General features: G+C 37.1%; 2 protein-coding genes across 2 annotated transcripts in view; one reads left to right on the top strand and one right to left on the bottom strand.

Annotated features, from left to right (window-relative positions):
* Nucleotides 1-2902: 2902 nt before the first annotated feature.
* TRIM59 (tripartite motif containing 59) lies at nucleotides 2903-17107 on the top strand. Its single transcript, XM_036242314.1, has 5 exons — nucleotides 2903-3062; nucleotides 3895-3972; nucleotides 10784-12087; nucleotides 16262-16355; nucleotides 17002-17107. Exon 3 carries the CDS (start codon nucleotides 10787-10789, stop codon nucleotides 11990-11992), a length of 1206 nt encoding a protein of 401 aa, XP_036098207.1. The 5' UTR covers nucleotides 2903-3062; nucleotides 3895-3972; nucleotides 10784-10786; the 3' UTR covers nucleotides 11993-12087; nucleotides 16262-16355; nucleotides 17002-17107.
* The window catches only part of SMC4 (structural maintenance of chromosomes 4), a 35004-nt gene continuing 23191 nt past the window's right edge, over nucleotides 14925-26737 (bottom strand). The window contains exons 14-24 of the mRNA XM_036242313.1: nucleotides 26484-26709; nucleotides 26314-26390; nucleotides 25222-25374; nucleotides 24059-24185; nucleotides 20072-20261; nucleotides 18544-18688; nucleotides 18084-18257; nucleotides 17454-17636; nucleotides 17070-17302; nucleotides 16382-16565; nucleotides 14925-15909 (exon numbers count right to left, since the gene is read on the bottom strand). Coding sequence (XP_036098206.1) covers nucleotides 15757-15909; nucleotides 16382-16565; nucleotides 17070-17302; nucleotides 17454-17636; nucleotides 18084-18257; nucleotides 18544-18688; nucleotides 20072-20261; nucleotides 24059-24185; nucleotides 25222-25374; nucleotides 26314-26390; nucleotides 26484-26709 — 1845 coding nt within the window. The 3' untranslated portion in view covers nucleotides 14925-15756. The remainder of the gene's footprint in view (nucleotides 15910-16381; nucleotides 16566-17069; nucleotides 17303-17453; nucleotides 17637-18083; nucleotides 18258-18543; nucleotides 18689-20071; nucleotides 20262-24058; nucleotides 24186-25221; nucleotides 25375-26313; nucleotides 26391-26483; nucleotides 26710-26737) is intronic.

Here is a 26737-nt window from a genome sequence, read left to right as displayed (position 1 = left end):
CCAGCAACGACGCCCCCCTTGGTTCTCAGGATGATGGGAATCCCCCTTGGTTAAATGGGCCACACTGGCCAGGGAGGGAGAGAGGGAGGAAGAGAACATTAACGTGAGAGAGACACATCGACTGGTTGCCACCCACATGACCCCAACCAGGGCCAGGGACAAACTGCAACCCAGGTACGTGCCCTTAGCGGGAACAGAACCCGGGATTCTGTGCTGGCTGACGCTCTAACCGCTGAGCAAAACCGGCCAGGGCAAAGGATTTTAAACTCTTGTGGCTATTACAAGTCCAAATCAGTGTTTTAGCTTGTCTACAGGCACTTCTCTGTCACTGAGGCCTACTATTTTGGTGCTTGAGACAAAGAATGTCTAGGAAGTCTGACCTGAGCACCAGAGTTTGTCATAAAATTCATGTTTTATTGCTTCTTCATATCAATCTGTTAATAACTGCAAAAGTTTATAATCTTTTATCTTTTGCCTATAATCTATTGAAAGACGGTTGGTGCAAGTATGTAGGGAGACCCACCACCATTTTTTGGCTAGCTGAGCACCTGAGCACCTCAGATTTTTTTTTTTATCCTCACCCGAGGACATTTTTTGTTCAGATAGAGTGAGAGAGAGAGAGAAACATCGACGTGAAAGGGACACATCGAGTGGCTGCCACCCGCACGACCAACCCGGGCCGGGGACAAACTGCAACTGAGGTACGCGCCCTTAGCGGGAACCGAACCCGGGTCTCTCTGGACTGCAGGCCGATGCTCTAACCACTGAGCTACCGGCCAGGGCAGCACCTCAGATTTTTAAGCTTGCGAATTTTAAGCATGTACTTCTGCATCTGAATGTTCCTTCTGTCTAACCTTTCCAGGCCAGCATTGTCTTCAGTAGAGTGCATGGATCACAGTTCACAAACCTAAATATGTCAAGTTGACCGTCACTGTTGAGGCTGTTTTTGTAGACTCCTATAGCTAGCTCTCTGGCACTTCTGGGTCATGCTGGGTTACAGAAATCTTTGACAAAGTTGGGAACCCATGGGTCTCTAAATCAGTCTTCCTGTACGAACAGATGTAGCTCTTCCTTTTAGGTGTCATAGCTCCCTCCATTAGGACCTGAGTAGTCTCTGTTTTGGAGCTTCAGACTTCTGCTTCCCCTTAACATCCAGTCTCTTCCTTTAAATGTTATTTTCCTCAGTGTGCTGAGGCTTTTTGGAAAACAAAAGCCAGTTAAGTCCAGTGAAAGCTATTTCTGCTTTCTTGCTTACATAACTCTTTTTAAGAAAGGAAGCACAGAGGGGAAAAGCACAGGTGAGGTGGAAAAAATTAGCATTCAAAGCATTATTCAGCATTTTAATTCATTCTAGAGGGGATTACACTTAAAATTTAAAAAATTTTATTAAGAATTTATTTTTTACAGCAGCTGTAGATTCATAGCAAAATCGAGGGGAGGGTACAGAGATTTCCCATGTATTTCCTGCTCCTTCCAAATGCATAGCCTTCCTCATTATCAATATTCTCCACCAGAGTTATAGATGTTACACATGAACCTACGCTGACATCATAATCATCCCACGTGCATAGTTAACATTCACAGTTATGCTTTAAAAAAAGGGAGAGAATAATTTTATAGAGGTATACTACATTTATTGGTATGGAAAGATAGTCACAATGTATTGTTTTGACAGAAGTTAAAAAGCTGTCTCTCTAGAAGATTTTAATGTTTACATAGAAAATGTATGTGCATAATATATACCACCATGTAACAGTGACATCTCTAGATGTCACCGGAATCCACACATCATAAAGTGACCTTTTCAATAATTGAATTGGGGAAGACATCTGAGATTGACTCAGGATTCACTGATACTATCTTGTTTTATATTGCATTTAACGTTTTCTGGTAATTTACTGTACACTAACTTTAGACCTGAACGTACTGGCAGTACACAGTATACCAATACTCGTAACTTTATTTAGCGCAGTGGTAAGTGACTTTTAAGTATCGCTGAGAGACGGAAGCTGTATCTTGAGATACGGCTGAATGTTCTCAAGAAAAGAGGGAAAAGGACCACTGCCGTGCACGGCTTCTGATTCTAGGGGGTTGGGAAGTTGATAATAGTAACTTGGTGGGTAAAAATGAATTGGAAGTCACAAATTCTGTGCAACAGCCGTCACCTGCAGGCTGTCATTTCACAAAGTGGAAAAACGCGGTGGGCGGGGAGTCGGGAGACGCAGGGAGATCGTCCTCGAGTCCTCCGGTCCCACTAGCTCTCACAGGGTTAGTTCTCTTTAAGCACAAGTTAACTAAGTAGTCAGAGCCCCCTCTTCCCACGCTGCGCCCAGGGCGCGGGCAGGCCGCGGGTCCAGGTTCCGTAAACAGGAGCCCGGCTCCGGGCCCGGCCCCGGCCCGCTGGGGTGCGTATGCCCTCAGGGCGGTGGAGTCTTCTTCAGCAGGGAACCTGGGAAGTAACAATGGGAGTCCAAGGCGCCATGTGAAAAACAATCCTGTGAATCGTTCTTGTACGAATCGTTGGCAGAAGCTTAACCCCACTTCTCCCGGGGCAACTTGCGCCACCCAGGTTCCGGACCAGGCACCGAGCACACCTCCACAGCCACCGGAAGCGCCCCCCACACCCTGAAGCGCCAACAGCAGCGCGCCGCCGAAGCTCGGGAGAGCGGCCCACACCAAGTGCGCAGGTGCGGAAAGTTTTCCGCCCCCCCCCCGGGCCTCGAGCCAATCCCTGGCGACCACGCCCAGGCGCCGTCGGCCGTTTGCTTTCGAACGGCGGCCCCGCGCTCTTTCCCATTGGCCGATGCTACGCGATTGAATGTTACCGGGAGACGGCACCTGCGTCAGGAGGCTCCGCGGAGGCCCCGCCTCGTCTCGGCCTCAGAACGGAGGAGGGCGGGGAGGCTGAGCAGTCCCCTGCGTGCCCGTGGAAGCGGGCGGGCTGTGTTCTGGCCTGTGAAGTTGCCCTCCCCGCGGCGAGTCTGAGAAGCTTCTCTTCGGGTTCTAGAAAGCGGCGGCGCTGGGATCCTCTTCGCTCCCTGTAGCGGAGGCTGGCGCATTGGGTGTGTTCGGAGAAGAGTCGAGGGGCTTGATGGAGAGGTTGGGCTTGGGTCCTGCATCTGTTCCCTCGGGTCCCATCGGGGGAGCTCGGGGACCCTCGCTTACCTCTCCCCGTAAGGGGCTGCATTTTGTGAGGGAGAGGATGAGGGTGAGCGGAGCGCGGCTCCGACCGCTGAGCCGGCGCCTCGCGGGGTCGGCGCTCCCGAGCGGAGGGCGCCGCGCGGGGCCACTTGAGGAGGGAGGCCCGGGAGGATTTCTCGGAAACCTCCGGGAAAGGGAAGGGCAAGGGCACTGCTGTTAGGAGCCCTTTCTCTGTGAGAGGTTCTTTTGGAACTTAACCGGGGGTAGGTGTATTTGTGCCCATTTTACAGACGGGGGTCCCCAGGGCTGAGATGCATTGAGGGAAACTGACGCAGGGTCTCAGTGTTTTAGTGGCAGGGCTGGAAGATGACCAGACGTACGGACGGGAGTAGCCCAAGTCCGTACTTACAGTTTTCAGCTGGCAAAATCTTTTCAGTACCGTGAATGTTTGCCCCGGCATCACCATTTTTGGCTAATATTTTAAGAGCTTATAAGATACTTGGCGTTATAAAAGAGGTCTTTCGTGACAATTTATTTGGTCTCAGAATTGTTGGGACTTTCAAGGTACAAATGATACCTCGCCGGCTACTGCAACAACTATTGCCGTTGGTCACTCCTTTCCAAAAAGCACCACGAGGCATAGGGAAGGTAAACATCAGAGACGGTGAAATAGCAACCATTCGTGTGGTATTCTATTTAATATGTTTTTTTGAGACTGTAACTTCTCCAACATTAAAGTCATTTTACTTTTAGGATAAGAATAAAAGAATCTGAGCAAGTTGGAGAAGATAAAGTGTATTCAATCTTCAAACTAGAAGACCAACAAAGCAGGTAAGCTCTGGGAGATCAGTCATGTGAATACAAAAGAAATTTTCAGAAAAATTTCAGTCCCTGGTTAAATGGCACTGTTTCTTTTTTAGTTTGGGTACATAGGTTGATGCCAAAATGCAGGAAAACAGTTAAATTCAGATCTGACCATGGGATTTTTTTTTTTTTTTTAATTTGAAAGAGATACGGTGATCCTGTACTGTTTTGTGCAATTTGTATGTACAAAAGTATTTTTAAAGCTTACCCTATGTGTATAGAATGCACAGAAGTGTGCTTTTTTTTTTTTTTTTTTTTTTATCAGTTAGGGCCACAAAGATGTGAGCCCCAGTCAGGGAGGTGGCACTTGAATTTTCCCAGACTTATAGCTGACTCACACTCTTGAGTCCTAGAGCAAGTCATTTCACTTTATAATGTGGTAAATATAATTTCTCTCTAGTAGTTCTAAAATGTAAGGAATGTTCTGTAACCATTCATGTTTAGAGATGAAAGGCAATAACATATTAGTGAATTAAAACTTAAAAAATTGCCCTGGCTGGTGGGTGACTCAGTGGCATATATCTGGGTTGCAGGTTGATCCTCAGCCTTGGTCTGGGCACCTGCAGGAGGCAACCTATCGATGTGTCTCTCTCACATGGATGTTTCTCTCTCTCTCTCTTTCCCCCTTTCTCCCTCCCTTCCACTCTCTCTAAAAATCAATGGGAAAAAATATACCAGGGTGAGGATTAACAAACAAACAAAAAATTTAAAAAATTGTTTACACAGGATAATGGGCAATGCTATTTTTGGTATTGCTTAATTCTCCATCATTTGTTATCAGTGCTGACCCATCCATAATAGGCTGGTTAGACACCGTGGAGACTCAAAATGAAATCAGCCCTCTGGAGAAAGACTGCATAAAAAGTTTAGAAATTCAGAAATGTGTTTTTGATATTTAAATACAAGAAATTTGTGAAATAACTTATAAATAAATGATTTAGACTCAGGTTATTTTCTGAAAAGATTTTTTATATTCATATTTCTCAGTGACTTAAAAGATAAGCAAGAAATCTTGTACCGATTATTAATTTTTACTTGGGCTTTTAGTACTCATTGGAGGAAAATAGCATTTTGTACTGGATTAATGAACATATATGACTTTGGTAATGAAAGTTTATGGCTTCAGCTTTGCTCTCTAGAGTTTTTTTTAACCCTTTAAATTTTCCTAATAGTATTTTTTGTTGTTGTTTCACATCAGTAAATTACATCTTGGCTGGGTACAGAATTCTTAGGTCATGTTTTCCAGACTCTGGATATTGCTGCATTGTCTTTTAACATTCCTTGGAGATGTTCTGGTTATCTCCTGCTATGGAACAAACATCTGAAGACTTGGCTGGCTGCATGTCCAAGATGGCTTTTTCACTTACATGTTTGGTACCTCATTGCTTCTCCAGTTGGCCTCTCAGCAGAGTAGCCTAAACTTTTTACTTAGTGGTTTGTGACTCTAAGAGGCAGCAACCTACCAGGCTAGTTAAGTGTCATACCCAGAACTATCATAGTATCACTTGTACTGTATCCTGTTGGTCATAGCACTCACATATCCTGTCCCAGATTTGGGGGGGGGGCTTTGGAAATTTCAGCTTCCCAGAGACCATTATGTTTTTCTTTTTTTTCAGGCATCTTTTCTGCCAGGATGTTTGTACGATTTTCTTTCTTTCTTTCTTTAAAATTTTATTTTACACACACACACACACACACATATATATATATATATATATATATATATATATATATTTAAATATTTTTTCTTTATTGATTTTAGAGAGAGAGAAGAAGGGAGAGGTAGAGAGAGAACATCAATTGGCCGCCTCCTGCATGCCCCCCATGGGATTTGGCCCACAACCTGGGCATGTGCCCTGACTGGGAATAGAACTGGCAACCTCCTGGTGCATAGATTGATGCTCAGCCACTGAGCCACACTGGCCGGGCTTGCTTCTGTATTTTATGTGATTTCTTGATTTTTTTCTCTCTTTTAGGTATGTATTAACTTCTTATATGGGAAGGTTTAGTTCTTAAAAACAGTTTCCTTCCCATATTCCATGCCCCTAAAATAATTATATCATCTTCCTGGTTTGGGTTGTTACCTTAAACAACAAACATATCTCACAGTTCTGGAGGCAAGGAAGTTTAAGGTAAAAGTGTCAGTGTAGTTGGGTTCTCGTGAGAACGCTCTTCCTGGTTTGCAGATGGCCATTTTCTTTCTTTTTTTTTTTTTAAATATAGTTTTCCTTTATTGATTTTTAGAGAGAGAGGAAAGGGGAGAGAGAGAGAGATAGAAACATTGATGAGAGAGAACATCAGTTGACCGCCTCCTGCATGCCCCCACTGGGAATCGGGCCCACAACCTGGGCATGTGCCCTGACCAGGAATCGATTTGGCAACCTCCTGGTGCATGGGTCAACGCTCAATCGCCGAACCACACTGGCTGGGCCAGATGGCCATTTTCTTGCTGGGTCCTCAGATGGGGGACTGCAGAGAGGAAACTTGCATAAGCTTGGTGTCTCTTCTTTTTTTTTTAATATTCACTAGATGATATTTTTTCATTTATCTTCAGATAGAGTGCGAGGGAGGTAGGGAGAGAGAGAGAGAGAGGAAGTGAGGGAGGGAGAGAGAGAGAGAGAAGCACTGATGTGAGAGGGACACATCAACAGGTTGCCTCCCACATGATCCCAACCAGGGCCGGGGATGAACTGCAACCCAGGTACATGCCCTTGGTGGAAATCAACCCGTGACTCATTGGTTCATGGGCCGACGCTCTAACCTCTAAGCCAAACTGGCCAGGGCTTCGTGTCTTTTCTTATAAGGATGCTAATCCTTTCATGATGTAATGATCTCCCAAAGGCTCCATCATCACAAAGAGTTAGGATTTCAACATTTGAATTTTGGGGGGATTCATACATGATATTCTGTAACAGTCATGTTTTTTATTAAAATCAATATTTAATATAATGTTGTGACTAATATGACAATTGAGCCATATAATGTACTACACGTATTTCCTCTCTTTTCATGATTCTATCACTTTTCCTTAAATTTAGTTTTCTCATTACCTTTCAGTATGTTCAAACACATGAAATATTCTGTAAGTCTCATTTATTTACTTAAAGACATTCCTTCTGTATCTCTGTCTTCTTCCTCCAGACTACTTGTTCTCTAGGCTACTGCACGGTTTTTCTGGACTTCATTTCACTATTATCTTGGTGAGAATTCTTGTATTTCTTTTCACACTGCAGTTGCTTTTTTAGAAAATGGGAAGGGGGTATGTATTTATTTTTGAGAACTCTTATGTCAAACTCTCTTAGTCTACCCTGAAAAGTTATTTTTCTTTGTACAGAATTTTAGGTTGGAAACCATTTTTTTCCTGAGAATATAGGGTGGGGCAAAAGTAAGTTTACATTTGTGAGTACACAAAACACATTTATTCTTGTATTATTATTAGTTATTCATTAATCCTTTAATAATTTTTTTATTATTATTAATCTACTTTTGCCCACCCCAATGAAGCATTGCTTCATTGTCTTATAGGGTCCAGTGTTGTTACATACATACAGCATAACTAAATCTAACATATTCATCCTAGAAAATATATATAGCTAAAATATTTTGCTCCTTTTCTCTCCAAGAGTTTAGGCTGGTTATGGAAAATTTTTGGAGTATAAAATTTCATACTAGTTCCTGGAAGAACTACCTCCTAAACATGATAACCAACTATATCTTCTGTTTCTCAGGCAGCAACCAGAGTCAGAAAGTTCCTGGCCTTATAGTTATTGTCAACCAGGCTTGCTTCTAAGTATCTGAGTTCTCATGATGAATTTGTTGCCTAAAATTAGTTTTTAATAAATCAGCAAGAAGTGGGTAGTCCACGAGTACAATTTGATTTCTGTATCTTCAAGTTATTCACAAATTTCTGATGAAATTTTATTTAAAAATTTACCTACTATGGAAGTAACTTTTGAGACCATAATATTTGCTTCCATTTTTATAGGAGCTCAGGAGATATTTTCTTTACAATATTGTTGTGAATATCTTCATTTTAAAGAAAGTTGAGCTTTTGGGGTTCCTAAGTGGGTTCATAGGAAAATGTTTTGTAGATTTTGACAAATATAGGACTTTAGAAGCAAGCTTTGGAAGGAAAGGTTGGATTCTGTTTCAGGGGTGATTTTTGTACTTAAACATTAGCTCTAATATTAAATCCAAAATGAATATATGTCCACTGCTCAAATTTTATTCCTTGTTAAGTGCTATTCTTTTCCTTCATGACATTACTGAAATACTCTGAGAAACATGTTTGTTTTTCTTGGGTGGTTTTGTATTATTTCAGAGCTCAGTGTAGATACAGGGTAAAGTCATAAAGTCTTCCAACATGCATTCACTTGAATTTGTGTGCAGTGAATGTCATCTTCTGTACTGTTGTCAGTTAACGTTAGTTTTCTGGAATGTTTCACTGTTGAAGCTTAGTCTCTATGTCACGCATCCTGGCTTATTAGGGTTCTGAATATTGGTCAGTCTGAATGGAGTGTATTTTCTGATGGACTCAACTGTTATAGCTTTTCCTAAGAAAGTATGGATTTTGTTCTTTTAAAAAAACCAGAAAACTAAAATCTGATATTAACATTCCTCTTTTAAGAGGCAGTGTTTACTAGTGGTGAGTGAGTGCCTACTGTGTCACATTTTGTGTTTAGACACAATTCCTGCCCTTACTGCAGGTTTACACTTTAATGGGTAGAAAAGTGTTATAAAATTCTTCTAGATAAAATCCAGTTAAGTGCTATAAAGTGGAAGTGCAGTGTTCAGTTGAAATTAACAGGGCACCTAATCTGGGGATGAGGAAGGGTATAAGTTGAGATTTGAAGCATGAAGAAGAGTTCAGTTTTGAAAATGTTGAAGGTAAGGAGAATAGAGTTACAAAGTCTAAATAGATTTTTATGTTTATTAAAAGTATAATTTGTTTTCTCAAGCTTTTATTAATTGGTAATTACATGGATGACGAATTTTTTGTTTTGTTTTACAACAAAAACAGTGGTGTGACTTGATTTTTCTCTGTATCAGGGTTAAGTAAGACCTGAGCATTGTGGCTTGCATGATAGGTACAAAGGAATATTATAAGGAGATGATAAGGTGCAAAACTGTCAGGCTTGTTGGAAATGTCAGTAATAGCTTGCCAAGAAGTCAATTTACTTGTGTCAGAGAGGGTCTCTGAACTATTGCTGGGCTTCTTTATTAAGGAGAGATGACTAATGGTGTTCTTTACTAATCAGTAATTCTTGTACTACGATCAACTCTTTATTTTTGAAACTGCTTTTTATTGCAAAGACCAATTCAGAAATGTTTTTCCCTTCTAAATCTTCAAATTAAAATTACTTTAACATTTCTAGAGAACCAAGCCCTACCTAGGCTTTCTCCTGTTGCTATCCTAAGCCCTTCCTTGTTTCATTTTCGCCAGCTTAATAAATGTACTCTCAAAATTTAAATAAATAAAAATAAAATTACTTTTAGAGTATTACATTATACTGATCCTGGGTTTTAAGCATACTAGTAGTCCAGTTCAAGAGGCTAAGCCCTGGCCAGTTTGGCTCAGCGGTTAGAGTGTCGGCTTGTGGTCCAGAGAGACTGGGTTCGGTTCCGCTAAGGGCACGTACCTTGGTTGCAGTTTGTCCCCGGCCCTGGTTGGGTTGTGTGGGTGGCAGCCACTTGATGTGTCCCTTTCACGTCAATATTTCTCTCTCTCTCTCTTCCTCTCTCTCCCTCCTACTCTATCTGAACAAAAAATGGAAAAATGTCCTTGGGTGAGGATAAAAAAAAGAAGCTAAGAAATTTATAATAGTTACTAGAGAGATTTTAGTAACTCACTTTAGAAACTATGGTTGAGGCAACTGGGAGCATGAATTCTTCTTTGGAATTAAATAATATAATTTTGCTAAGCCTAACTTATTTTAGCATTTTAGAATGTAAAAAGTTTCACAGATAGTTATAATCATTAAGTAGACAAACAGAATACCAAATTTAAATCTTCATTACATAGGAACAAACTTAAATAAATTCAATTTGAAGCATTACAAATTAATTAGAATTGTTTTGTTTAGCACGATTTTTGTCCCAAATAAAGCTCTTAAAGATGATCAACTAATCAATATTATTTATTAAGAAGTGCATTACATTAAAAAAAAATCTTAGTAAGCCCAGACGGTGTGGCTCAGTGGTTGAGCATTGACCCATGGCACCAAGAGGTCGCGGTTTGATTACTGGTCAGGACACATGCTCAGGTTGTGGGCCGAATCCCCAGTGGGATGCGGGGGGCATGCTGGAGGTGGCCAGTTGATGTTCTCTCTCATCACTGTTTCTCTCTCTCCCTCTCCCTTCCTCTCTCACTAAAAATCAATTAAAAAAATTATTAAAAAAAAAATCTTAGGCTCGGCCGGTGTGGCTTGGTGTTTTAGCGTGGACCCATGCGCCAAGAGGTCGCCAGTTCAATTCCCAGTCAGGGCACATGCCCAGGTTGTAGTCCCGATCCTCAGTGGGGGGCTTGCAGGAAGCGGCCAATCGATGTTTTCTCTCTCTCTCTCCCTTTTTCTCTCTCCCCCTCCCTCCCTTCCTCCCTCCCTTCCTCCCTCCCTTTCTGTAAAATCAATAAAGAAAAAAAAAATCTTAGTAAATACCTCAGTTATTCTTTTAAATGACAAGTATAGTATATTACGTTTGGAGGTTAATAGCTAAACTTTACATATATGTGCAGTTATTTTGTTATATGTAGACTTAAAATACTTTTTTCTCTTGACAGAAAATGTACAATTTTGAGGACGAGTTAACATGTCCTATTTGTTACAGTATTTTTGAAGATCCTCGTGTACTACCATGCTCTCATACATTTTGTAGAAACTGCTTGGAAAATGTTCTTCAGGCATCTGGTAACTTTTATATTTGGAGACCTTTACGAATTCCACTAAAGTGCCCTAACTGTAGAAGTATTATTGAAATTGCTCCAACTGGTATTGAATCTTTACCCGTTAATTTTGCATTAAGGGCTATTATTGAAAAGTACCAGCAAGAAGATCATCCAGATATTGTCACTTGCCCTGAACATTACAGGCAGCCATTAAATGTTTACTGTTTACTAGATAAAAAATTAGTTTGTGGTCATTGCCTTACCATAGGCCAACATAATGGTCATCCTATAGATGATCTTCAAAGTGCCTATCTGAAAGAAAAAGACACGCCTCAAAAACTGCTTGAACAGTTAACTGACACACACTGGACAGATCTTACTTGTCTTATTGAAAAGCTGGAAGAACAAAAATCTCATTCGGAGAAAATGGTCCAAGGTGATAAAGAAGTTGTTCTCCAGTATTTTAAGGAGCTTAGTGATACATTAGAACAGAAAAAAAAATTTTTCCTAACTGCTCTCTGTGATGTTGGCAATCTGATTAATCAAGAATATACTCCACATATTGAAAGAATAAGAGAAATGAGAAAGCAGCAACTTGAATTAATGACATTGACAACATCTTTACAAGAAGAGTCTCCACTTAAATTTCTTGAAAAAGTTGATGATATCCGCCAGCGTGTGCAGATCTTGAAACAAAGTCCACTTCCAGAGGTCCAGTGTATTGAAATTTATCCTCGAGTAAGCCAAGTATTGAAAGAAGATTGGAGCAGAACAGAAATTGGACAAATTAAGAAACTTATTATTCCTGAAATGAAAATATCTTCAAGTATGCCATGTTCCTGGCCTGGTGATGAAAAGGAAGTTGAATTTTTTAAGATTCTAAACATTATTATAGTTACACTAATTTCAGTGATACTGATGTTGATCCTCTTTTTTAACCAACACATAATAACCTTTCTAAATGAAATCACTTCAATATGTTTTTCTGAAGTCTCTCTGTCTGTTTACCAAACTTTATCTAACAATCTGTATGATTTAAAGAATGTACTATGTCACATTTTATATTTGCTGAAGGAATTCACGTGGAAAATAGTTTTTCATTGAAAATGCAAATCTATGTTGTTTAAATAGGCTTATTCTGTACAGAAACAACCATTGCTAAATGGAGAAATATAGGGGTTGCATGGATAAATAAAATAGTAAGTTAAACTTTATTAGAGTTGCAACATATATATAGAAATATTAAAAACCTTTCATGCTTCTGTTAGAAATGTGTCAGAAACATGTCAATGTCTCTAGTTTTCAGTCTGAAAACTAGAACAAAATCTGGTAATGATTTGAATGTTATTATCCTTTTGTATGGGTTTGAGAGGTTGACTTAATATTGCTATGGCATGTAAACATTCTTATACAGTACTTTCAGCATTAATACACTGTAATGATTGGCTTTGCAGTTCTTCATACATAGTAGTGTTTAAATTAAAAGATGTTAAAATCCCAAAAGTGCCTATGCATTTATTTCTGATGTGGCTCAAAGCTTTTGAATGGGCAAATAAGGATGGTGAGGTTTTAAAATCAAGCAGTAAAGTCTAAAGTGATAAGGGATTGCTTAAAAATGGTTTTGATCAAACAAACCTGATCCACACATTGTTTTAGATAGATTTAAAAGCCTTAAAATATTTATCAACATTCACTTTTTAAAAAATCGTTATCCAAGAACATTTTTCCATATTTTGTTCAGATAGAGTGGGAGGGAGGGAGAGAGAAACATCGACGTGAAAGGGACACATCAAGTGGTTGCCACCTGCACGAGGACAAACTGCAATTGAGGTACATGCCCTTAGTGGGAACCGAACCCAGGTCTCTCCAGACTGTAGGCCGACACTCCAACTGCTGAGCCAAACTGGCCAGGGCTCAACATTCACTTCTAATAAAGCTATTGCTTTTGGAAATCTAAATATTAGGGAACAAATACCAAATTTCTAATACTTCTGTTAATTTATTTTAGAATTTAACTTTTGTGTAGTGTTTTACTTAGTTGTCAGATCAGTTCTTGGATAAAAAGTCTGAGACATGTTAGAACGGAGTATGTATTCCATTCTCATCACTTAGACGGCAACATGTTAGCTGTATCTTAAAAGTTCTTAAAATTTTTGCCAAACATCCCTTATGATAACATCAAAGTACCAATAATTTAATCTTATTTTCTTGGAAGTTTGCTTAAAAGAGAGCCTTAACATTAAGATGGCTGGCTGCATTAGGTCCTTTTATGACCAGCATAATATACCCAGCACAATTAACTATTGTGTGGGCAAAGAACATTTGAAGAGTATAATAGAAGCGGGGGAGATTTAACTTTCAAGTAGCATTTTTTTTCAGTCCTCACCAAGGATATTTTTTCCATGGACTTTTAGAGTGTAGAAGGTTGTTGGGGAGAGAAACAATGTGAGAGAGACACACTGATTGGTTGCTTCCTGCATGCAGCAGGACCTGGTCCCGGGATTGAACCTGCAACCAGGACCTGGTCCCGGGATTGAATCTGCAACCCAGGTATGAGCCTTTGACTGGGTGTGTGTGTGTGTGTGTCTTGGGCTGACGCTCTAGCCACTGAACCACACAGGCCAGGGCTAAAGTTGTATTGATTTTAAAGTATTAGTCACAACACAAAAACATGTAGTTTTAAATACATGTAAATATTAGTAAGTACTGAAATGTATGTTATGTGTCAAACACTTAATCTCACATTTCTGAAGTAGGTATGAAACTCCCACTTTGTAGATGAAAAAACATAAAAGTAATTTGTCCAAGGCCACGTAGTTAGTATATGGGAGACTCTTGCCAGTTTTTAGTAGCTAAAACTTTTTGATTAATGTGCATGAATATAGTCAAATACAGGCATACCTTGTTTTATCATGCTTTTGCAGAATGCTGTTTTTAGAAATTGGTTAGTGGCAACTGTCGAGCATGTCTGTCAAAAAAATTGTAACTCGCTGAAAGCTCATATGGTTAGCATTTTTTTTTTTTTGCAATAAAGCATTTTAAAAATTAGGTATGTACTTTTTATAATGCTGTTGCAGACAGCTATATGTGTAGCATAAAACCTAAGTGCACTAGGAAACCAAAAAATGTGTGACTTGCTTTATTGCGGTGGGTGGTCTGGAACAGAACACACAGTATCTCCAGAGTTATGCCTGTATATAATTGCTTCTTAAACATACTGTTCTCTTGTATTTTTACTGAGGATGAGATTGCAAAATTTAAAGTATATACTGAAATATTTCTAAGTTTTATGTATAACGAGTATGTATTTTAATAAACTCTTGATACTTTACATTGAATGGCTTAATAAGGCACTTAAGCTCAGGAGTGGTATCTTTGGAGTTTTCATATGGGTTCTGGGTATCATGCACTTTTAACTTTTTACTAAGCTTTATTACTCTATTAGTTATTAAAATTAAATAATTTAATTCCATTCCATTACTGGTGAGAGTAACTACTCTCACCAGTAAAAAAAAAAAGCATTTGATTATTATAGCCTTTTCTAGTTACTTTTCCTTTATATAATCATGATTGAAAACAAATTACCAGGATGTGAGGGGATCTGGCTATGACATCTGTCACCCCGTTGATTTCCAGAGTTGATTTTGCTGATCTGGCTGGCTAGGTGGCTGTCCCCATCCTCCCTCACTGCCCCATGTGCATCCCTCTTGAAGCTGTGTGTGCTTGGTCTAAAAGGACTGTTTTTGGTCAACTACTTTCCCCTCCTAGGACCTCCAAAGCAAGCTCTCAAGGTCCATTTGTAGGACATAGGGTATCAAGCTTCCAAGATTCCAGACGTCCAAATGAGGCACTGCACATGGCACAATGTAGTTAAAATTAAAAAGCCAAACGAATGACCATACTTCAGTTTCACATCTTTATTTAACTCTACACTAATGTATTTACATTTTGAATGGTGATGTTATCATACAAACCTTTCTTGGATTTTTAGTACCTATTTACTGAATAATGAGCTAATTAACTCTTATTTTTAAGCCTTCAGGATCAATATCTAGAAATTAAATAGTAAGGGCAAAGACTTTTGATTCAACACCAAAAGCTAATAAAGGTATGTCAGAAAACAAAACAAAAAAACCCTGACAATTTGGTAGACAAACCAGCCCCCCATTTTACTTTCCATTCACACTAAGGAAGTTAACCCCTATATACTTCATTCTTTTTATGAAACAACTATAGCGGGTATTTCTTCTTTTCACTGCATATAATACCCTAGTCATGTTAAGACATTCTCATTTTGCTGGCCCTCTTAAGTGTTTTAAACACCAAGTTTTTGAAAAGCATATAAACTATTTCAATTCTCATCCTTATAATCCAGAATAACTGATTAAAAAAAATGTTCCCAGTATTTGGGTAATCAATACAGTGATTGTCCAAATGAGTAAATTAAGTGAAATACCTTAGGAATTTATAAACTACTAGTGAGGTTTTTCCACTGTAGGTCAAAGGTCCACGAGAGTATGCTGAATTTTGAAAACATGAACTAGTTTAGAACTTGAATGTTAACTAACATACTTTTAACTGCTGGTAGCAATGTGGGGGAAAAAAAAGCAGTAACCAGACCCTACAGGCATCTTATTTTCTCCATAGTCTGCTGCTTACAGAGTTATCAGATTCTTACAATCTCGTAGAGGCAGGTAGAGAGAATATTTTATTAGACACTTAACAGCATAAACTAGAAGCCAGTTTACATGATCAAGTCCAGGAATATGAATTTTATAGTTTATAATCCTTTACAACTAGAAAAAGCAGTAATACAATACACTGAGTCTATGCAGATTCAAATGGACAAATCTTCAGTATAAACAAGTTTAACAAAGTCCTTTAGATGCAATTTCTTTTGGGTTTACTGCAACACTTTTTGTTATATTGTATGTCTTGTAAATTCCAATAAGTCTATCTGAAATTTCAAACATATTATTTCGAAGAGAAATTATTATGAACTGGGCATTTTTTGTTTGTTCCTAAAGAGAAAGAAATAATATGTTAGAAACATTAAGTATTGACAGGTACATCATATAATAAGCATTTAAGCTTTACTTCCCTGCAATCTATTTTATGCAATAAATTTAACATTACATTGATTATTAACATGAACAGGAATGATGGGATGGATAATTTATGAAACAGTATTTTGGTTTAAGAGGAATTTGAGTATTTCTGGAAGCATGGTTGCTTAGTGAAAAAAAAAAAATCTAGGCAGAGACAGAAGATTCTAGTTGTGTTTCTGCTACTAATATTATCAATTATATTTTACTTTCCCAAAATGGAAATATTTGGTTCAAGTAAAGGACTTTGTATCCTTTGATACACCAGGACATGGAATTAGAGAACAGTTTGGGAAAAGCTCAACAGTACGAAAGTCAAAGAATCCATGTGCAATATTTGAAGAAACCATAAAATTTTTAAGGTAAAAACTTCTAAATGATTACTTACATATATATAAAATGCAACAATGGACACATTTTTAAAATCAAGGGCTGCATCAATCTCATCCATGAAGTACAGGGGAGTGGGTTTGTAGTGATGAAGAGCAAAAACCAAAGCCAATGAACTAAGTGTTTTCTCTCCTCCAGAAAGGTTGAAGATCTTCTTCCAACTTTTCTTAGGTGGTCGAACACTGATATAAGAAAATATCATTAGTCAAATTACTTGTAAAGCTTAAATAGTTTTCCATAACCACTTTCCTCAGGAGTTTCTAACTTAATTTTCGCAATTCTAAATATTTTGGGGGCAATTTTATAAAAACATTATTGGAAGATGAACACACAGGAACATCTACCAAATTTTAAAGATTTAAACCACCAGGCTACTAAGTACTTCTTGCTATTCTTCCCCCATTTCCAATGCATTTTTTACTCTGCAATTTTTAAATCCAGATGTTAAACTGAAATGACTTTAAATTTTAAGAAAAAGACATGTAAAATTAAATATTTGCTGTTTGTCTAAAATTTATGCTCCAAACTGCCAATATGCAAATAATTCAGTATTTACCATGGAATAAAATAAGTTGTCTATCTTCTAATCTTCACATACCTCCCTTAAAAAACATCAAGAATTTGGAGAAAGTACAGAGATATGTGACATAACAGGAGGATCTAGAACTCCGTACTTAATTACAAACCTGAACATGATTCCTTCAGAGAAAGGATCCAAGCTGTCTACAAGCTCCAGTTCAGCATCACCTCCCAAAGTAAGCATCTGGTAATTTTCCTTTAATTTATTTGTTATTATATAAAAACCTGCCATGAATTCATTAAGCCTTTGTTTCCGAAGATCTTCATATGCCTGTCTAAAATTATCTCTTTCATGAGTAATTTTGTCCAATTCTGCTACCCGTTGTAAATATAATTCTTCCTATGAAAAGAATATTATCGTCAGAATAAACACCTAGTCACTTACAAATCTGAGATGACAACCACCGTTAATTATATAAAATTAAAGGCCACAGTTTAGGCTGAGGACTAAAAAAGAATTTCTGATTGATACATTAACAGTTTACGCATACCTTTTTTTTATACTCTGCAATGGCACCAAGGTTTGGTTTCATTTCATGACACTGGGCTTCCAAAAGTGCAATTTGATTTGTTATAGAATCTGGATTCTTGATTGCTTCAAGATCCTCTGGGTTTAGAACTGGAATATCTTCTACAGGATTATCTTCTATGGGATGCAGTGATATTTTTGAAATCTAAAAGTTCAATTAAATAAAGCTATTTAGGGAGGGCATGGTACAACCATTTATTATTTAAAAAGAATCAAAGAAACAATATGACAATTTACCTATCTACTGAAACAACATGTACCAAGAATTTGTGACTAATTTGTGTATCAACTACTTTTCAAAGGACTTTGTCATAGTGTTTCAAAGTGTTCATGTAGCCTTCTGTTAAATCTCCAGATCAACATGTGGATGAAAATGATGACTGCTTCTAAAAATCACCCTGATTTTTCTATATATAAACATTACATGTTGTTCCTTACGTTCCCTATAAACCTGGGAAGTGATTATATCGTGGAATTAAAAATCACAACATATCTCAAACACATATACATACAAAAACAAACAAAAAAAACCAACCATTTTTTCATAAAGGATATTTTGAAGTCACATTTAACTAAATAGTAACAATCTCACCTCTTTTTGCCAATATCTTATTTTAGAATTATGTTCTGCAATGTGACCATCTATTTGTTCAAGTTTCAATTTAATACTAAGTGCATCTTTTTGAAGAGCATGTTCATTTTCCTGAATTACTTTTAGTTCTTGAAGTAGATTACGATGTTCTTTCTGGATCTCTGGTAAGGACTCCTAAAAACCAAGAAAAATTGCTACATATATGACCTTCCCAAATGAAGAACAGGTATTTTTTTACATCACAAAGTTGAAGTTGACAGTCTCTCCCCAAACTCCTTCCATTTTAAACTAAAACTTACTCAAAAGTTACAATATAGTACTCATATTTTTATTGTACAAATAAGAGACTATACAGTTACAAGTTTTAACCCATTGAGCATTTATTATACAAGGTACTGGTGTCACATATCCAACTCCTTAAACTGCTTCACATGCCCTTCTCTCCCCTTCTGAGTCTTACCTCTGCAGCATTTGTACCATTTATGACCTCTGTCGCTTTTTCCTCAAGACTTTTCATCTCTGCTGTTAAGTCACCTACTTCTTTTGCAGTATCTTTTATTTCTTTTTCTGTGCGAAAGACAGAGTCTTGCGCCTTTTTAAGATTTCTAAACAAGTAAAATAATATTTAAAAAATGTGGTAACATGTGACTTGTTAATCTGCTTCTGAAAACCTACCAAACAATTTTTCATGACATATTAATGTGACACTTTTTCTCTTACAAATTTTAATATTTATGATTTAGAAAACCATCCTTGAACTGGTTTTTAAGTTTACACACACACACACACACACACACACACACACACACGTTGGATGTTGTACATTTTATTTAACTCTCAGTACAAATTAATGAAAGATCCTTATATAAGCTTTTAGTATCATCCAATCTTACACTATAAAGCAAAGTTAGAGTATTGTATTCTTTTGATACTTTCTTGCCAGATTGGAGATTCTTAAGTCTCTACACCCATGAACCTATACATTCAAATAAAAATTACCTCCCAGTTTGCCCTGGCCAGGTTGCTCAAATGGTAGGAGTGTCATCCTGAACATCAAAAGGTTGTGAATTCAATTCCTGGTCAGGGCACATACCAAGGTTGCAGGTTTGATCCCCATTCGGGGTGCATATGGGAAGCAACCCATTGATGTTTCTCTCTCCCTCTCTCTAAAACTAATTAAAACCCACATATCCTCGTGTGAGGATTTAAAATAAATTACCTCCCAGTTCAAGTCAAGGCAAGAATACTTCCAAAGGGTTTAGGGGTGGAGGTTGGGGGTCACACTGGGAGGAACAACAGTTTCTCCCTTAATAAAGTTATTTCTACTTTGACAAATGTGTTTAGGCAAACTTCTGCTCTTAACAAAATGATTAATGCCTTATATTTGAGTAAAGGCACTGGAATGACTTAATAACCAGATAAACAATATGCAATCAATTTTTTCTATTTTTAAGATAAGTGATAGCTGTTTACATTTCAACACTTTCATATACATACTTAGCTTTAATTTAGAAACCAGTAAGTAATCTAAAATTTAATTTTAAAACAAGACCTATGAATGGATAAACTTTCTGTGATCTGAGACAATGGAATCTAGTTAATTAAGAATTTAAGTTGCTACAGCAATTTTGCCAAGAAATCTCATTTTTATCTCTTATTCTTCTGAGACCTTGATCTAATCACCAACAGAAAAACAAAGCTTATTTCTATGTCCTCACAACATCTGGGGAGTCACAGAACTACACTTTGCCGAGGTATACCTGTTTTTCAGTGAGTATATGTGTTTAATAAACTGCTCATATGATAAATGTTTAGTATAGCTTTCCCTTTACTCAAGACCTATTAGGTAACAACATGTCAGACAGGCTAAATAAGTAATAGAAACAGTAACAGTAATAGAAACAATTAATGGATATTAAACATTAACCCCCTTTTCAATGTTGAGGTAGGGAAGAGGAAGACAGGTTAGGGTAGTATGCATACTCTACCTGTCAGCTGTCTTGATTGCTACTTGGGCTTTAGTAATAGCAGAAGCACATTCATCTAACTGCTTATTTATTTTATCAAGTTTGTCTTGTTGGGCCTTGAGTTTATGGTTATTAATCTCTACGATGATATTGTGTAACCTTTTAACCTCAGCTTCTATTTTACCAGCTCTTTCAGCCACAGTGTCATATTCTGAAATAAAAAAAACCAATAACCAGATAACACTATGTATATGTCAATGCAAACAGTGTTATATACATGGTAATTCTCTGGCTCAGCTCTGAACATAACCTATTTCTTAATGACTTCATGCTCTCAAGCTCTTTTCAAAGACCTTTTTAACTTTTCTTAGGGTACTTCCTTGCCTACTACTGGTCTCAAAATGATTTTTACCCTTAGACTATGTGCTCAAATTGTGATTATTTTATTGTGCTAACCTAACTTAGAGTTCTCCACGTTTTATAATAAGAAAGTGGGGGAGATGGATAAAATTGGTACTCTTTTATGTGGCATAGAAAGCTAACTCACATTTCCTAAATTCCTTTGTATCTAGGGTCAGACATCATTTAGGTCCATTTAAAAGAAACTGCATAATTTGGGAGGCAAAAGTGATGAATCAAACATGTTTCTGCAAGGATGCAGTCACAGAGAAGTTCTTGGTGGAGTTAGAGAGATTCTGGTGTCCAGTCCAAAGCTTTGTGAATAGAGGCAGTGGCATTAACTTTGATGTCATAGATTATAGTGTTTCTGATGTTGTAATTGTAGCATTATCTTCCTAATTTGAGATTTGACTTTCCAATTGTAGAAGAGGCTAGTATAGCTCCTTTGATGGTTCTACAGAGTAGCTTTGGAAATTATTCTTGAATATTCAACCTAGAATTTCTTTCTGTAGCCATCCTAATGGTTCTGTAAATAATCTACTACTCTCTTAAACACACACACACAGGTCTATACAAATCTTATTTACACTAGCCAGAGTGGATTTGGTTTCCCTATTTGAATCTTAATCATTATACAATATCAGAAGGATAAAAAATGACAAAAAGGTGAGGAGTTCAAGCTATCAAGAATAACTATGTCTAGAAAGGTCAACAAAAAACTGAGCTAACTTATGGAAAGAGATTCCCATAAAGCTATTATAGGAGTTGTACGTACGGGCATTTGGCATAGGTGGAGGCAGGTAGGAGTTGCTGAGATAAAAGGACTGGTTAAGGAATTAACTATTGCTTCCTTTATGTCTCTTCTCTGTTAGGTAGGTTGGAATTTCAACCTTCTCTAAATTTTATAAACTACCATTTCTTTCTTTTAGTTCTACATTACCAGAGAATTTTTTTAGCTTGATCTTTCAGCCTATATAATCAGTTAATTCAAACAAATCTGTTTTTTACATTTCTGAGATCACCACATGGCTCTTAAAAAACAAAACCAACTTGTTTTGATGTTCTTTTGGACCCCCTCCCCCCCCTTTCCCTCTAAGGATATTAAATATTCACATTTAAAAGCTCTATACTGCCAACACTAGTCATTTTGTTTTCAGGTCTAAGATGGCTGAAATTCCATCAGGTGCCTGTGTGCTCAGCTCACCCGTAGGACAGAGCACTGGCTATAGTGAGGGCTGGCACTACAACTTACACTGGGTATTCGGCCAGGTAAACAGCTGGAAAGAGTTCTAAACCTTTAGAATATTTTCCTTATTTTCAGGTATATACAATACATTTCTTTTTAAATATTATAGTAACATGTCTATTAGAAATAGGAGGAAAAACTGTGGCACAAAATCTGTTAATTTTGAAGTCACTATTCTATACCACCTTACACCCTGCCACCTTACTCTATTCTCTACATATTAGCCAGAGATATTTTTAAAACTAAACTAATATAAAATGAAATACTTAATCTTAAAGATATTCTTGCAGAAATGGGTCCTCCATATTAGGCATTAACAGTCTACTGATAATAGCCAGCATTTCCATGAGAGGAGAAATATACAGAGCTCCTAATAAAGTCAAGGTTACCTTTTCAAACAAAAATAAAATACAGATTCCTGCCATCTCTCTGTGGAAATGTTGCTATAAATGACTATACTATCAAAATGGTCACAACAAATATTGTGGATATATGTAAGGAAAAAGGAGTGTGGATGAAGTCAATGTGTCTGCAAGAGCAACACAGATCCAAAGTTAAATGCAAGGGGAAAAAAACCCTGTCAAGATTACTCACTCTCCAATGGCTTTTTATTTCACTTGGAGATATGGCGCTACATTATCTGGACTCTTCCATCCTTTACTCTAGTCACTCTGACTTCCCTGTATTCCTAGAAACTTCTAGCACAACCTGCCTCAGGGCCTTTGTACTTTTCTACATTCTTCTTGGAATGCTCTTCTCCCAAATATCCACATGGTTAGCACTCTTTTTCTTTTGGAAGAAAACTTTCTCATTTTTGGAGCATTTGCATAATTGCTCCACCTTCACTCCAATTACTTCTTTAGGATGGACAATCAGTATCTGCCTGCCTTGGCTCACGAACCAAACTGAAATGGATTATCTTGAAAATGTGATGAAGGTACACTGTGTTTTCCTGGGACCACTAGCTAAGATACTGTAAGCCAGGAAAGGACTTGTTATCATAACCCAACACTCCCCCTCCTGCAGTAAGATGCACATCTATCCATGTTTGCTTGAAGTCAGCATGGGAAGAGAAGCAGGGTTATTCTAGTGCACAATCAGGGGATTCCAATATCAAAGCCAAATCTGACCAAGCCTATGAATTCCCTTTCTTGCTTAAAGAACACTAACATGTTGTACACAAGAAAAAAAGTTCTGAAAGAAAAAAGTATTTTCTAAGTTTTCAAGCAAATATTTTTCTTCACTTGTATACCATTTATTTCCAGTGTGTTTTTAAGTGATTTAGTTTCTACAAATCCTGTTTTCTTAACCCAGCAATTTTCAACTGGTGTGCCGAAAGAATTTTGAAAAGATACAACACCTGACTATTTAGTCAGGGGCACTGATCTCTTTTCTCTTAGTCAAATAAAAAAATGACAACAGCTAATACCAACACCAACACCAGTTGTCTGGTGTTAATGAATCAAAATTATACCTATTTTTTTATTTGCCTTGGTCGGTGTGGCTCAGTTGGCTGAGTGTCATTCCATGCACCTAGTTGTAGATGGTTTAATTCTCATTCGGGGTACATACCCAGGTTGTGGGATCGATAATCAGTTGGGGGCGTGTGGGAGGCAGCTGATCGATGTTTCTCTTTTATTGACATTTCTCTCTAAAATCAATAAAAATATATTACAAAATACATATTTTTTGGTGTGCCGCAGAATTTTAGTAGTTTATGTGTGCCATGAGATAAAAAAAAAGATGGAAAATCGCTGACTTCATCTATAACTACTATTTTGAAAGGTTTCCAGGGAACAGTGGGACAAAGTATACAACATATAAAATTAAGAGCATGGGCTCTGGCCCCGCAGGTGTGGCTCAGTGGTTGAGCACTGACCCATGCACCAAGAGGTCACTGGTCTAATTCCCGGTCTGGGCACATGCCCAAGTTGTGGGCCAAATCCCCAGTGGAGGGCATGCAGGAGGTGGCCAGTCAATGTTCTTTTATTGATGTTTCCATCTCTCCCTCTCCCTTCCTCTCTCTCTAAAAATCAATAGAAAAAAAAAAAAAGAAAATTAAAAAGAGCATGGGCTCTGGAATCAGAGTGCCTTGAATTCTTGTACCATATGTTATATGACTTTGGGCAAGTTATATAAACCATTCTATGCTTTGTTTTTTTTTATCTGTCAAATAAATGCTCAATTTAATAGTACTTATGCAACCTTAATAGTACTTACTTTATAATCTTTTGAGAATGAAACAATAGAAACCATAAAACAAAGCAGTGACTGCTTTTAGCCTAAAAACTGCTCTTAAACATTCAAACATTAAAAACCATTTCTAACAATCTCAAAAAAGGGGTCTGTATCTGTAAACATACCTGTTTTGAAAGCACTAACATTTTGTTCTAGCAATTTCTGCTTTTTTTTGTCAGGGGCTGTAGAAAGTACATTAGCTTCAAGTTCCTTAACTTGGACATTCAAATATTCTTCTTGCTCTGATAAAGGCTACAGAACAGTTTTAACATTCAAGGTCAATATTTTAACTTAGTAACAACATTTCCTTTAAACATTTTTGAATTAAAAAAAAAAAGCATTTAAAATCTTTAAGGACAAATATGAATAGAAAAACAGCAGAAAAGAGGAACAATTTATATAAAAAATAAAAATGGCAACAAACAAAATGACGGGTAAACTCATTACAAAGACTAGTCAAAATGTCATTTTATTGTACATTAGAGTAGCAAATTTGCAACATACTGAAGATTACCTACTGTTTTAACACTTGGAAAAATAATTAAAACCCATCTTTTTTAGGTCACTGGCCTTAAGCAACAAGTGCCTCAAACACTGTACACATATTAAGTAGTAATTTTAATTTTAGGAATCTAACCTAAGGAAATAATTGGATGAGTATATAAAGGTATACCTAATGGGTATTTTAAACATAGAAGCATACATAAAAATATTTATTAAATTGTATAAACAAAAAGCTCCAATGAAATTGCAAACAAAGTAAATTTTATTTGGCTAGGAAAAAACCATACTTTAAGTGAAGTTAGTATGACTCATTAAAATTCTATAAGTATACTCAATATGCATATCCATAAACATGTATACTAACTAGGTATTTATATTAAAAAGTTGAAAGATATACATAAAAATTAAGGGTGTTATCTTTCCAGTATTTTCTGAAAAAACAAAACAAAACAACTTTTTTAAGCAGACATTGAGCATGCACTGCTTTTTATAATTAAGAAAACATTACACTTTCAAAAGAGAATGAAAATAAAGGGTAACAAAGTTGTTAACGAAGACACATTTCTATGAAGTACAAATGGAAACCAGGAATAGTTGTGGCTAGAGCAACACAACGACAGGGCATTTATCCATTAGTACTCAGGGAAACAAATAGTCAGGCCTTCCACCTAGAGGCCCATCCCCTTCCTCCCTTGTATTTTAAAATTGTAAGCAAACAGCAAAATGCTTCTGTTAAATTACTAGTGAATTCCAGTAGTTTCAGCCAGTACTGATAAAAAAGTACCTGGATGCTTGCAGTAAACTTTTCTAGTGTATTCCTCATTTCTCGTTGACAATGCTTTAACTTAACTACTGCTTCTTCCAGTTGTACTTTCTGTTCCTGGATTTGTACTGCTTTTTGAGAATCTCTCTGCAATTGTGATTCCATTTTATTTACCTACAAAGAAGAGTACCAGTGATGTAAGTTTTCTATAAGAGTCGTTTCAGATTAAAGGCAAAGTCAACTGAAGGCATCCTATGCAAATATTTCAGTGAAAGGATATATAAACTATTTGAAAATATGGGAGAAAAAAAAAGAGAGAGAAGGCATAATTCTTTAGATAAAGTCTGGTATCCAGGACATCCAAGTATATGTTTTTAAGGAAGAAAAAAGTACGTCTAGTGTTCTGAGGGTGATACTAGAATAGTTTTCCCCAGATACTTTGACGTTCTCATATACTTATGGGAATATAAAATATTTTGAAATAAAATTCGGAAACATGATTAGAAGTCTCTACTATACTTACACTTTAAAGAATTATTCTGAAATAGAAAAAACTTATTAGGTAATGCCATAATTATGTTTTTTGTTTTTTTTTTTTTTAAAACAAGTTAAATGCTAAACAGTAAGTGAATGGTTAAATAAATTATGAAATAGCCATATGATCTGAATGTAATAAAAAATTATATGTTGAGCATATATTTTCTAATTAACATTTTATTTTTAGATTTTTAAAGGGTTTTACATAAAAATTCCACATCTTACATATTAGTAATTTATAGAAAATCTAATCTGTTAAAATATGAGTACTAGTTAAATAGGCTGAACTTTCTGGTATGTATGTTATACATCAGTAAAGCTGTTTTTAAAAAAAGAGTGTGACTAGCCCAGCCAGTGTGGCTCAAAGGTTGAGTGTTGACCCATGCACCAAGAGGTCACCAGTTCAATTCCCAGTCAGGGCACATGCCCAGGTTGTAGGCCCGATCCCCAGTGGGGGGCATGCAGGAGGCGGCCGATTGATGTTCTCTCTCTCTCTCTTTCCTTTCCCCCATCTCTAAAATCAATCAAGAAAAAAAAAAAAAAAAAGAGTGTGACTATAATTTAAAATGTGCTGACCTCTTCTTCAGAGATTTCAACAACTGATGAACCCATTCTTCCTTTCATTACTTTGCTTCCACCACCAGTCATTGTACCTGGAGAACAGAGAACAGAGAACAGACTTAGATGTCTCCCGCAACAAGATTAAATAAAAATAAACCCAGTAACAGGAATAAAACTACTATTACCTGACTGTTCTATGATTTGTCCCTGTAATGTTACCACTCTCCATCTTCTGTCTTTCTGATATGCTACTCTTGTGGCTTGATCTAAGTTGTCAGCTACTAAGGTATCCCGTAAAGCAAAGTAAAAAGCTTGGCGAATTTCCTCATCTTTTACTTTTACTAAATCAAATAACCGAGGAGTATGTTCAGGAGTTTGAATTTTGTTCATTTTCTTTGCCCATACTGCCATCTAAAAGTAAAATAATAAAGGTATATAT

The sequence above is a fragment of the Molossus molossus genome, unplaced genomic scaffold (assembly GCF_014108415.1).
Source record: "Molossus molossus isolate mMolMol1 unplaced genomic scaffold, mMolMol1.p scaffold_m16_p_5, whole genome shotgun sequence".
In the NCBI taxonomy this organism is placed as follows: domain Eukaryota; kingdom Metazoa; phylum Chordata; class Mammalia; order Chiroptera; family Molossidae; genus Molossus; species Molossus molossus.
This window is presented reverse-complemented; position numbering and strand designations above follow the sequence as displayed.